At 34.8% G+C, this 13,630-nt stretch overlaps 1 protein-coding gene across 3 annotated transcripts in view; it reads right to left on the bottom strand.

Moving 5' to 3' along the window:
- Nucleotides 1-13,630, bottom strand: part of LOC106157836 (A disintegrin and metalloproteinase with thrombospondin motifs 16) — a 58,600-nt gene that overhangs the window by 9,799 nt on the left and 35,171 nt on the right. For all 3 annotated transcript variants that reach the window (XM_087010673.1, XM_087010672.1, XM_013533601.2), the window contains exons 3-9: nt 12,591-12,922; nt 3,449-3,659; nt 1,779-2,056; nt 1,443-1,526; nt 860-1,019; nt 517-622; nt 176-316 (exon numbers count right to left, since the gene is read on the bottom strand). In XM_087010673.1, the coding sequence (XP_086866799.1) occupies nt 176-316; nt 517-622; nt 860-1,019; nt 1,443-1,526; nt 1,779-2,056; nt 3,449-3,659; nt 12,591-12,698 (1,088 nt within the window). In that variant the 5' untranslated portion in view covers nt 12,699-12,922. The remainder of the gene's footprint in view (nt 1-175; nt 317-516; nt 623-859; nt 1,020-1,442; nt 1,527-1,778; nt 2,057-3,448; nt 3,660-12,590; nt 12,923-13,630) is intronic.

Genomic DNA, 13,630 nt, shown 5'->3' on the forward strand with positions numbered 1-13,630 from the left:
ATGTCTTATGACCAGACTAAAAAACAGACAGACATTGGACAAACAGAAAAACAGTCAAACATACACACACACACACACACACACACACACACACACAGGCATATAGACATACAGTAAAACACTGATAAATGTGCACACACACGCACACACACAAACACACACTGAAGCTACTCACTGTAGGAATTTCTGTAGATATTCCCTGCTGCACACTGACCACTTGAACACCCCATCATTCCCCACTGACAGCGTAGGGGACATGATGCCACCATCATACTTGCTGCAGTAGTTCCCCTCTCCATCATGGACCATCCCAAGACTGGACATTTATAAAATATTATGTGGTAATTTCTCACAATTTCTCACTAATATTACGAAAGAAAAGCACAAATAATCAAAATCTACTAGAACCCCCATTTCCCATCATTACTCATTCTGAACGTTTAAAAAAATCCAATAATACTAGTACTGTAATTGCCTGGCATTGTTCAAGTCTTTTTCCATTTTAAATACACTCACTTATGTCCCACTTCATGTGCAATGGTAAAGGCTACCCCCAGTCCTGTGTCTTCATTGATGGTACAGCTACGGCGGCTACTGCACATACCCTGGATGGGGGCAAAACCTGTACGCAAAAATTACACAGTATGGATGAGCAGACCAGGCACTCGCCACACCTTTTTTTCCGATAATCTAGTGCTTAATGCAACCAATGGTTTCTCCCTCATGCATTTGATTTTTGACACAATTGTGTGAGCCTCTATTAAATCTAAATCTAAATCTTCCACAATTTAATCTATGACATAGGAGAAGGAACCTATTTCAAATCTACATCTTCACAAATTAAGATAGATCAACTTACCCAGAGTATCACAGGGGCCGTACTCATTGACACAGAGATCTGTTGCAGTCAGCAGTATGGCATGATCATGGTGGAAGTTTTCTCTGTGCTTCAAGGCTGACTGCCACTGACAGAAACTATCCAGGGTTTTCTCTGCATTTTTGCCTATCCTCAACCCAGCCTAATAGTAGAATACAAATAAATTTAGTCAATTATCAAAGGATTTCATCCACTGTGTAGTTCACTATGGAACCAGATATATACTTCTTTTCACAGAAAGGGTTAAAATATGGCTTAGCATTGAAAAGGTTTTATCCTAATGAAATAATCATGTAACTAAGCCAAGGGAAAAGGCGGGTATCCAACCACCAAACTTTGTAAATGTCCCCATGAAAAGTATACATTTTTATAGGAAATTGGTCTTCATTAATGCTTTCTAAAAACTCACAATTTTTCAAGATAGGAATATTACATTGTTTGATAAAGAATACTTTGATATTCAGCCATCTTTTCCAAAGTTTTTTTTTACACTAATCTAATTCATTAGTTTTCATTAATCTGACAAGCCAAATCTAATATTTATAAACTAAGATGATCCACTTACCTCATCTCCCTCTAGTAATACTAATGCTGTAAGGACTATATTAATCTTCTCTCCTATACTGTTATCATGGAATAACTTAGAGACCTGAAACAAATGTACAAACAATATAAACATAACATCATGCAGATTTACCTGAATACTTAAACACAGTAAACAATGCCGTTATTGTCTAATACTGAAATTATTAAAATATGTACAAAATAATACAAAAAATTACAATAAAGAATATTGTTTTGTATGATTGTACTGGTAATATGTATAATTAAACTAAAATTATATTTATATATATTCAAATATATACAAAATATAAATTCACAATTTCATTGATTTATTTACCATATTTAACACTGTGAGGGTATAAGTAGTAACATTTTTATCGCCATGTGCATCTAGCATGTTTTTGTCTATAACCACAAGGGTTTCCAAATTCCTCAACTTTTCCTTATTCTTTCCATCTTTTACACGACGCTGATGCTGATGGTGACGATGACGTGCATATAATGCTGTTGATCTCTTATATCTTTGGTTTTTATGAATGAGATGATTTTCTTTATCACCGTCATTATCTTTTTTGTCTTTTGGTTGCTGGAATGGCTGTAGTTTATTGTCTAAGGCTGTAAAAAATGACAAAATGACAAAATGCCCTTTGTGACACTTCTTTGTTAATTAAAAGTTATTAGATATATTTTTGTCCCAAAACTTCAACATGCAATTTTACAGATAGCAAACTTCTTTACAGAATCCATGCACCACTTCTTTAAAATTGACTTTAAATTTCTAAAACTATAAGTCAATTAGATTTTAAAGGAAGAAATCAAAGCCTTTGAGCAAAGAGACAGCAAGCTTGACACAAAATGCTTCAAACTCGCATGTTCCTCAACAAACACAGTCATATACAAATAAACACAATGGAAGATTGCAGTAGTTGAGACAGTCACTAGAACAATACAACACAACTGCTACTTTCTCAACTACAGCAACTGAACACAAGAGTTCTATTAAGAGGCAGATTCAGCCATCACACCCAGAGTTTTAGAGGTCAATGAAAACTAGCCTCTCTAATATCTAAGACACACTAGTAATGACTGAGGAATGCTGATAGGAGAGAGCAGTTTTCAGTGTCCTCTGAAATTCAGGATGATCCACACACAAACAGACCAGTCTCTCAAAAAATGCAGTACCAAAAGCATCATCTTAAATTCTGACTTATGAGAACAGAAGGCTATATCAATCTGTCTTTTATAATGTTCACAATGAGTTTTCTTCTTGTAATTTTTTCCTGGACAGGTATCTGTTGGGCACTAAATTATACACTGTAATATAGACACCTTTTCAATGTCAAATGTGTCATCATACACCAAAGAGTTACCTTTCATAATACAGTGTTTGTTATTTTAACTTTTTAACCTCTAATATCAGTGATCATTAGCTGGGTCTAACACACCCAGAGGGAGAAAAGGGGCAGGGTTCAGTTTACAATAAATATTAGTCTACATGCTGAAAATATGTGCCTTGATATAAATACATTATTTTGGAACAACATTAGAAGGTTGCAACTAATTTCCTTATTAATTTTTTTCACAGGGGATATAAAACATGAATGAAGAGATGATATGTTCTGCTCTGGCAAATATAACATTTACATTTTCAACAATAAATGGTTCATTATTACCATTTCTTTAATCACAATGACAAAGAGAAGTGACAGAGCCATCCTTCCTAATGATAGTGTACCATCCAGGTATACAGTACTTTAAAATCATTCAGAATCACAAAGCAAGTCATCCTCTTTAAATCAAATAAATAAAAAAGTAACTCCCCCCAAAATAAATAAATAAATAAATAAATAAATAAATAAATAAATAAAATAATAAATAAATAAATAAATAAATAAATAAATAAATAAATAAATAAATAAACTCAGAAGAATTGCTCTCCATACTAAAAAATCAACATAACAGCCCACAATTAAGACTTAACCCTTGAAATCAATGTTAACAACTCACCTTTAAGATGATCACTATTATTATTGCTATGACACAGGTGGTTAGTCCCATGTGAGGAAGATGAATTAAGAGAATGGAGAGATGACTTCATATATATAACATGTGGGTAATGAGAAGCGCTGGCATGACTTGTATTCACAAAATGGCGATGGAGATGAGATGGGAGAGGCTGGACGATATACTCAGCCTTGGAGGTGCGGAGAATCCCCATCTGAAATACAATTGAGAAACATATATGTATTAAACCAGACATGAGCCCAGGTTTTAGAAAAAAAAAACTATGAACATTTATTGTGGAACCAAACAACTTACGTAAATGTTTGGGGCTTTAATTACTCTTGGGTCATGTAAAAAAGCTGAATTCTGTAATTCTGCAGAAAAAGCTCATGTCTGTTAAATGTACAGACTTTGAGTTGCATAACACATACATCACCAATCCATAAACAGGGATTCAATTGGGTTGAAATAAAATGTTTTGAAATAGAAATATATATATATATATATATATATATACACTTGATAAAGATATCACTGACGAACCAACCTATTAATTCATAAACACTTAATTGAAATGACGCAATTAATATAACTACATAAAACTAATGAAAAATGGAACTTAAGTTGGCAAAGCATCTAGGTATTAGATGTGCCTTTTTCAAACACACTAGCATCCTTGTTAAAATTTAAATTATTCAAGATAAACGCAGTACCACAAGGCTTTTTATCAGTTTCATAAATCATTGGTCAGTTAAATGTTTAAAAAAGTAAAACTGTCAAATGATTTTCAATGGATTCTGGACTAAAACAAACATCTTCTATCCCAGTGTTACTAAACACACCCTATCTTTTTCCCTAGCTTGAATTCCAGAACATAAAACCTATTGAATGACCAGTTAAGTCTCTGAGATCATAGGCTAATCAATCAGCCAATAAACCAATAAATCCTTCAAAAAGTACCCTTCAATCAAAGGGCAGATTTAAGTGGTCCTCAATTAAATCCCCTCTGGCTTCAAGTAGGCACTAGAATCTGTAGTCATAACTGTGCCCTTGGTCGTGTTTGGAAGAAATACAACACAAACGATAACAGGTTCAAAAGAAACCCAGTGACATAGAAGTGAACCCTGTGGTATTGATTGGAAATACACACTCAGGAACCACTTAGGATTTCAAAATGTCCATAAATTTTAGCATGTGGTTTATTTTGAGAGCTTATTAATATAATTCATATGCCATCTAACACTGTCTAGCAATCTGTAAGCATTTTAGCTAGCACAGATAGGCCAGCCATGGAAAACGTCTGTTTTTTGAATCAAGGCCAAAAGCAGCAGACAGATATTCATGATGTTTCAACAAACAAATTCTCAAACATCCCATCTAAATTTAGCCTTGACGACACTGTTATCCTGTTGCCCCTTTCCTAGTGCTCAAGGCTTAAATTGTTACATAACTGCTCGAAAACACTTCTACAACTAATCAACGTGTTATGACTGCCTTAATTCCGCTGACAGGATCACCGCTGGAGTCACATTTGATGGGGAAACACAGACTCAAAATACTGCCCTGAAGGATGTAACGAATATGAGGTATCTTCTGAAATAACATGGCTATTGAGACCAATATTTTGATTACATTTTACTCTTGGTTGTCTCCTGTTTACGATAAACAAAGTTGTCCAATTTCGTTCTTTTTTATTTGACAGTGGAGTACTCAAAGTGTCCCTTTCTCTTTTACGCTAGAGAGTCAGTTTTTACCAGAGATTATTTCATTATTCCCACTTTATTCAACATAATTTGAAGTTAAACACTATTCAACAGCTGAATGTTTTTATAAAGCACATATTATCTTTCTCCCAATTCTTTTTTTATTATCCCCTCTCCTCTTCTCTCTATCCATCAATTCTTAAACAACAGTCATTTTTCCATACATTATAAGACATAGTACCTGCAAAATAATCTCACCTTCAATTTCCCAAAGCACATTTTCCTATAATTTCCAATCACCCAAATTATAATCTTGTCAAAAAATAGAGCTTTTAAGCTTCCATTGATCACAAGGCAAAGATGTAAGATGTTCCATCAGAAAAAAGACCCTGCCCTGCCTCCAAATAATTGGTCTCCTCTTTATTCCTTGTTACCCTTGACCTCCTCTTACATGTGAATAGGTTCAGTATACAGAGAATTTGACACATCAAAGGCAATTATATATTCTTAATGTTTAAATGATACTAGTTTTATATAGTTCACTTGTATAGTACCAAGTCTTTCAGTGCTTAGCTGCTCTTTGTTTACCACCCTTTAAAGTTAAGATTTGATGTGCTGGGTATTTCCTTCACAGCAGCTTTATTTTAAATTCCCATCACTTAATTATCTTCATTCTAGAAATGTCTCCATAAAATACTCATCTTTACACACATCTCCCTGAAATAAATTATTCCAAATACTTACTCTTTTTTTTTTTTGGCATTGAGCAGAATACAGAAAAGCTGGTGATTATACAAGCACGGTGGAAACAACAGTAGGCATGTCAGTGTGTTAATCTGACTGTATTCAGCAAACAAAAAGTCCCTGTGGAGTAAGTGAGCAGTAGCTGTGAAGGGTCCCTTAAACTGAAAACACCCATGTGACATCACCAGTTGATCAGCTCACATAGGAACATCCAGGGCTCCGTATCTCGAAAGGTTCGCTATGTTGCGCACGTGCACAAGTGTCTCGATTCCATAACCGATTCTATTTCGAGATACGGGGCCATGGAATTGAGACACTTGCGCACATGCGCAACATAGCGAACCTTTTGAGATACGGAGCCCAGGTCAGCTTTACACCTGAGCACACTAATTTTTTTATCCCAATTGGTCTGCTGCTGTCCTCCGATTATTAATAACTTAAAAGTACTCAACCCTGAATGCGAATTGAGAATTTTAGGTGTGAAATATAAACACCTTGTAGTGTTGAAAAAGAATCTCCCCAACATCCCACCATGAGGATACTGGAACAAAGCATTCTCAGTAGTGTGAAACAACAGTGCACAGTTTGGGCAGCCTATGTTGTTCATTGTGGCACTGGGGACTTGGGTAATTTAGCGATAAATTACCAAATTATTTGCCCTGCAAGTCAAAACATACAACTGCTACTTGTGTGTTCTCTACAATGTATCATGTTGTGATGGCTACAATATATCATTTTGTGATGATTTCAATGTATCATGTTATGATGGCTACAATGTATCATGTTGTGATGGCTACAATGTATCATGTTATGATGGCTATAATGTATCATGTAATGATGGCTACAATGTATCATGTTGTGATGGCTACAATATTTCGAGCTGTGATGGCTACAATGTATCATATTGAAGGAATTGCAATGTATCAAATTAAAGGGTGTTTTGTGACTGAAAAAAATCAAATGACCTAATATGCCACATTTAAATAATTCAAATAAACGTTTATTCCTATTTTCCATCTTTCTCTCCATCTTTCTTCTTCATATGACTTTTGTGTTGCTTTGGTACTGTAACTTCCCAACTGGCAACTGAAGAACTCCTGACAGCATGAAAATTAATTTAACATTCAATTTAACTCAAATTTCAAAATATAATTTCCATAACCTCTGTTTGCCTGGGGGTAGGTTTACTTGACATGATGTTTGACATATTTCTTTGTCTTCACTGGCATATAAAGAAAAGTAATGGCATGAGATCAATTGACTATCTAAAGGTTAATATTAATGACATAATATACTGTGCTGCTTTCAAAATAAGTTGACAAGTGTAATGTACAAGTTAATAAAACAGGTCAGGAAGTGCAATACATGTACCATATGGCAATTTTTCAGAACTCATTTTTATAAATGGTGTCATCAATTTCCAGCTCAGCAGGAAAATGGAAGATTTTGAATTTGTAAAAAAAAAAAAAAAAAAGGCTTATTGCTACAATGTGTTCAAAAATCTTGAAAATTTTGATAATGGAAATGGAAATATGAGCGCAACTATGTCAAACAAGATACATTAGAGAAGGTATAAAGTAAAAATCAAAAAGCAAAGAAATGAAATAAATTAAGAACAAATAAGACTCCCCACCACGTTTCTAAATTAGCCAAAGCACCAAAGAAATCCAACTCTTCATCCTTCTGTGGGGTCAGCAATCCATCATTAACACCCCGCCATCTAACTCCACATAACAACCTGTAACAGAAGACCACTCCACCTCAGTTCACCTGAGTTTAAATCAGTTTCTGGAAATTGATACGCACAATGGAAACGATGGGCTAAAACCCAAGTTACTTTAGATGTCTGTGCAATCCTCCGTGCGGTCAGTTTCTGAGGTATAAGTGTGATTGTGTGGTTATTTTTGTTTCCAACGAACTGATCTAAAATGCTGATCAGATTTTAACCTTATCTTTGTGGTATTTATTTGTTTTGTGCAAAAAGGACTTTTATTTCACACATTGGGTGGAACAAAATAGCAAAGTATACTCTTCGGGGCAATGATTGTTGACCTTCCAGTGGGTAGGTAACAGGTGAAGAGTAATTAAATGTTAAAAGACTGGATGGGGATGTGGTCATTTAATTCTTATTTGTCCAATGAGAGAGAAAGAGAGATTTTATTAAAGGGCAATAAGTTCATAAGGGGAGAAAAAAGAGTAAAAGTGGGAACTGAAAACAATTTTAGTTTTGAAGACAGTGCAGTAGTTAAGTTATGACATCTTCTCCTGACCTCTGAATGCACTAGAAGTTTGCAGTTATGATTAAAGGCCATGTTTTACACCAAAATTTGGATAACTCCCCATGTTTTCCTTTTTAACATCAAGTTTGATCATGTTCACTGTCAATCATGTCTGCAACTGATACAAGGGACTTCCTACATACTGGCCAGCTGAATTTTATAACCAGTTCAAAAAGATACAAGTGATCCAACACTGTGCCATGCAGGTTTTGTATTGTTCTGCTAACAAAAACAGTTTCTTATTTGTTTTCATATTTTTTTATAATTTCATTCTTCCCTTTAAACAGTATCAAAATAAAAAGAAAACTTTCCTTGAGATAGAAGTAATATGGCTATTTGCAAACTACCATCTAGGACAAGATAATAGTACACACCTTACTGCCCTGCATTGTACCTTTTTCTTACATGCTTTAAATAGTTCATAAATATCTCTTAATAATATCTTAATACTGCACTCCTGTGGTTGTCAGTAGTCCATGTGTTTTAATTTACTTTTAATTTTTTTTTTTTTTTTTGTTGATGAAAATCTTTGACCACTTAACCTGCTTGACCATTGTGTTGATGTATAACTTCCATACACTGACCAGCTACTTTTTGTCTGTTTTTTTTTCTAAACCTGGTGCATTCCCACAGTACTACTTTGTTCAAATATAAATGTACTATATGTAATAAAAATTAAAGCATGCCATAAGATATACAAACATATATACATACAGATATATAAATCATTCAACTCATCGTTCAACCTTTGTTCAACTTTTTCACAAGTGCATCTACATGTAACAATTACAAGGTGATGTTTTCTAGCTGTTTCTCTTTCTCATTTCCTGCAGATTTTTTGCTTCTCATTTCCTCCAGATACCACTGTCTTCTCCATATAGGTATAACTTTTCTCATACCATAATTTGTTACATATACATTAACAGTTCATCACATGCCTAGCTTGATAGAGCAAAAACCAATGCATCATCAATAGCACACAAAAGGGGGATAGTAAGGGTGCTGGTCCCTGTACCAATTCTCAAGTACAATTTTAATAGATATTTAGTGACTTCCTGAGTCCGGAGGTTACCAGGAGAGCATCTCTGGTGGCCGAGTAAGTGACAACTCCACACAGTGATTATCATGGTTGATAGTGGAGTCTGTGGCGTCTCTAAGCTGATAGTACATCACCTGTGGCTGACGTTTTAACCTGGCAGGACGTCCCCCGGCAAAGATCTAGGTCTGATTTTGTGGTTACTTTCTTTCTGATGTGTACAATGTGTAGAAAAAGACTGTACTTATAAGGTTGAAGCAGGATGGAGGGGCAGATGTATTCAGATAATTCTGTCATCTGGATCTACAAGACGATGGTCTTCAGAATGGCTAGAAAGTGATCGTTTAGGTTTTCCAGAATGAAGTCCATTTTTTTTTTTGCAAATTAAAAAGATATTAAGAACTATAATAGCAAGGGGAAGGGGGAGGCACAAACGGAAAGATGACTGCCCCCTCTCACATACTAATACTTCTATATATCCTCAATCTGTCTGTGCATTATCCAAAACCCCATCAGTGAATATATACATACTATAACATGTACAGTTCACAACTAATATCAGTCCATCTACCAAATTCTTTGCTAGAATTATGCCAATGATAATACATTCAAGGAAAATGAACATGATAACATTGCACAACAGTCACAATTAGCATTCCTAACACATTGTAGCTATATACCAAATATTTGTGACAAGAACCTTTTATGTACCAAATAGAACCATTTCATTAAAAAAAAAAGATCCTAAAGAAGGCAGAAGTTGGTAAGTTCCATGAAAAAACAGCTCTGTGCCACACATGCATGCACGCACATATGCATCATGCAAGCACACACACACACACATGAATCATAGCCATCACAACTAACATAATGTATAACTATCTCACAAAACCATTAAAAAATATTCAATTACAGTTCCACATCTTACAAGAAAAAAACTTCTCAAAATACAGTCACAATACTGCGTCATCCAAGCCAGTCAACTGTACTGAATCTTTTCTTCGTTGTTTATACTTCATAAAAAAGCACACGCTGTCTGCCTTCTTCTGGTGTCGCGGCCAATCAGCAACTTAACACTCAATGTGAAATCCGCCACAAATCAATGTTTTCAGTTATCATAGCTAATTATGTGTCTCAGTTTGTTGTTGGCCCTGAGTGCCTAAAACAACAACCCTTGGCAGTGGCGGTTTGTGGTGTGGTGTGATTGTTGTGCAGGCGATGGCAAGTTAAAGTCAACTTTTGATTTTGGAAACAGAATCAGGAACCCCAAGGCCATTTGGCAACCAGGGTGTTCCAGTTTAGTTTTTCCTCTTTTTTTTTCAGAAGACAATGGCTCCATGCTGCCCAACTAGCCTTCAAGTGTTCGTACTATACTTAACTGAAAGGTATTACTATAACTTTTAGTCCTGCTTTTAAAACTGGAATTCTTTTGAATCTTGTTGGATTATTTAGATTTTAGTTTTTGAACTTCACCTGAAAATATTACATACTGTATTACAATATGTAAAACAAAACCATTATCATCCAAGACCAGCAATTACATCAAAACGGTCAGCCTTAATATGGGTTTTATATGAAAAGTGATTTTCATATATGAGCTAAGCATTTATTGATGCTACTGAGAGGCCTGTCACTAGTTCTTCATTTCAGGAAGTGCAAAAATGGTAAGCGCACACAGACTCCTTCATTTTGTTTGTTTTTTTTCCCAATTTTAAATGGCATATCAAAACTACTTTTACTCGACAGCAAGTTCTTGAAATCATTTCAGATGAAGGAGTATTTTGATTATATAACTTACCTAACACAATGTATTGTTTAAAAAATTGAACCCTCATATCCAGTAAAATAGTTCTCACATTCCTGAATTGCGTGTGCAGCACTGTTGTTTTAAATTCCCCACATTAACCTTTAAAATATTTTTTAGTTTTGTCTCTTCAGGCTACAAGATGTACAGTTCACTTTCTTTTTTTCTTTTAGAATTAACATTTTAGTACAAGAGGGCCTCCTAGCATTATAAGAAGAAAAAATCTATAATATCAAAATAACTCAGGACTACACAATCATGTAATTTGACATAGTGGCCACCATAGTGCTCCAACCAATATCTTCCTGGATCATGCCATACTGCATAACTCCTCATCTCATATCCTTCAGAAATTGTGTAAAAGGGGACATTTCTTTCCATTTTTACTTCTGAACTTGAATCCTATTTCATAGGTAACCTCCCCCCTATCCACCCTTCCCCTGCCCCAAGTTCTTTTCACATTTGTTGCAAAAGTCAACAGATTTTGAAACAGAAATGATGCCTTCTACCTTATCTTTTTTTTTTTTTTAAATCCTTTTTTTATCAAGAAAAAGAAAAAACACTACATAAAATAGCAATGGTCACATACCCTAAACAAACTTGTCCAGATAAAGTGCTGTTAAGATATATAACACAGAGCTTTAGTTTAAAAATCCATAATCAAAATCAAACCCTTTAACAGTTGTTTATTGTCTCTTCATAATGTCCACACATTCAACATTCACATGTCCATAAAACCAACTGAACCAGTCACCGTGGAATAAATAACCAATTCATAGAGACTGACATAAAATCAACACTGTCTCCCTACTTCCCCTCACTGCCAATACTACTGCTGTCTTTATAATGATGATGACAGATTCATTCACAATTAAGACTAAGTAAAGAACATCAGGAATGAATAAGCTAAAAAGTCAGACAAAGAAATAGCCAACATATTAGAGAAACAACCCCAAATCAGACCAAATAAACAATATAATAAACATAATAAATAAACAAAGTCAAAATAAATATCCAATAAATCAAATCAAATATCAGCGCTAACGAGGAGCTGATAATGTGATTTTTTTCCTGTCTTAAAACATCAAAGAGTTCAACCAGGTATTCATGGAGGGTGGGTTAGATTAAAAAACCAAATAAAGACAATTTAAGGGCACACTTGTTGAAAAGTTTTGCCTTGCATCCAGACTTGAGACAACTGTTTATCCTAACAGAGATAAACTACAAGATTTAGGGACCAGAGCCGCACAACATTAGCCTGGAGTGCTTTTACAATCAAAAGACTTTGGGATGGAAAGTTGGCCTTTATTCTTGCACCACAAATTATTATCTGTCCTTGCATGTGTGTGCAAGCAACCAGTTGACAACGTACGTAATTCTTTCCCTGCCTTAAGTTTGTGGTCCCTTGCATGTGTGAAAAACAGTGTGCACGAGAATTTACACTTGCCCCTGTTTTGCACTAAATTAAATGCATGTGGGTGATTAATATGAAATTTTAATCTTTTTGTTTTTTTCATAATTTCTCATTCTGAAGTAAGACCAGAGCTAAGTCACATTGTCTACAATCAGTGCTACTTACCATACCGTTACATACACTGACAGCAGCATGAGATTCAGTTGAGTGATGAGACAAAATAGTCCCTGTATAAATGCACTCCACCATGGGAGAAGCTGGGACCCTCTGCATTTCTTTCCTTCTGTGCTTTTTTCTGTATATTTGAAAGCTGGGAGCAAAAAGTTTATAATTTGGTTGTAGCTGTACATGGAACTGTTCTCCAAATGCTGTAATATTGTAATACAGTGATGATGTCGCCGATGAGGTGCTTCGCCTATTGCGTTGCTGTGGAGACAGGTCATGTGACACATACTGGCCATAGTGGTCTACTTGGAATGGTAGTGTAACTTCGAAATCTGTGAAAAAATGTAATATTTATTAAAATTCACAAAAGAAAGATATGCTAGTATACTACTCATAAACTCAAAAAATACTAAATTGAACACTAGATGTTAAGAGCTAGGGAATCTGTACATCTTATTTGTATATCATGTTACATGATTGTATGAAAAATTTGGTACTAAGTTTGTAAACAATACATTATCATTGTTTATAAAAGTGAAATGTAAACCATCTCAGGTAAAAATGTTCAAATAAATTAATGTGCAATGTTTCAGACGATGCTTAAAGAAATAGACACAAAATTCTTAAGGTTGTAAATTTGATTGTAAATTTTATTCTTGTTATATCCATGGACATCTATCAATTTATGCTTTCCACCCATGTTGTGGCAATTTTAGGTCTCTGTAATAAACGATAAGGAAAAACTCCTGCACTGGATTTAACATCCAAATCTCAGTGGTAAATGACAAAAGGATCATTCAACACAACAGACAAAGACACATGGCACCCATAAGGCAAAGACAACCAGTGGGTATCTTCACTACAAACTGAGCTGTGGAGAGAAAATAATCATAAAAACAGGGGGTATTCTCCCATTATTTCCTTCTTCAATAATAAAACCATACAAGTTCAAACACAGGTCATCATTGTTTCAGTCATAAAAAAACTGAGATAATATTTTGCTGGTTAAGGGATCTTGGATATTAACGAAAAAGTCCAAA

The sequence above is a fragment of the Lingula anatina genome, chromosome 4 (genome assembly GCF_051362555.1).
Source record: "Lingula anatina isolate TDL-2025a chromosome 4, LinAna3.0, whole genome shotgun sequence".
Classification (NCBI taxonomy): Eukaryota; Metazoa; Brachiopoda; class Lingulata; order Lingulida; family Lingulidae; genus Lingula; species Lingula anatina.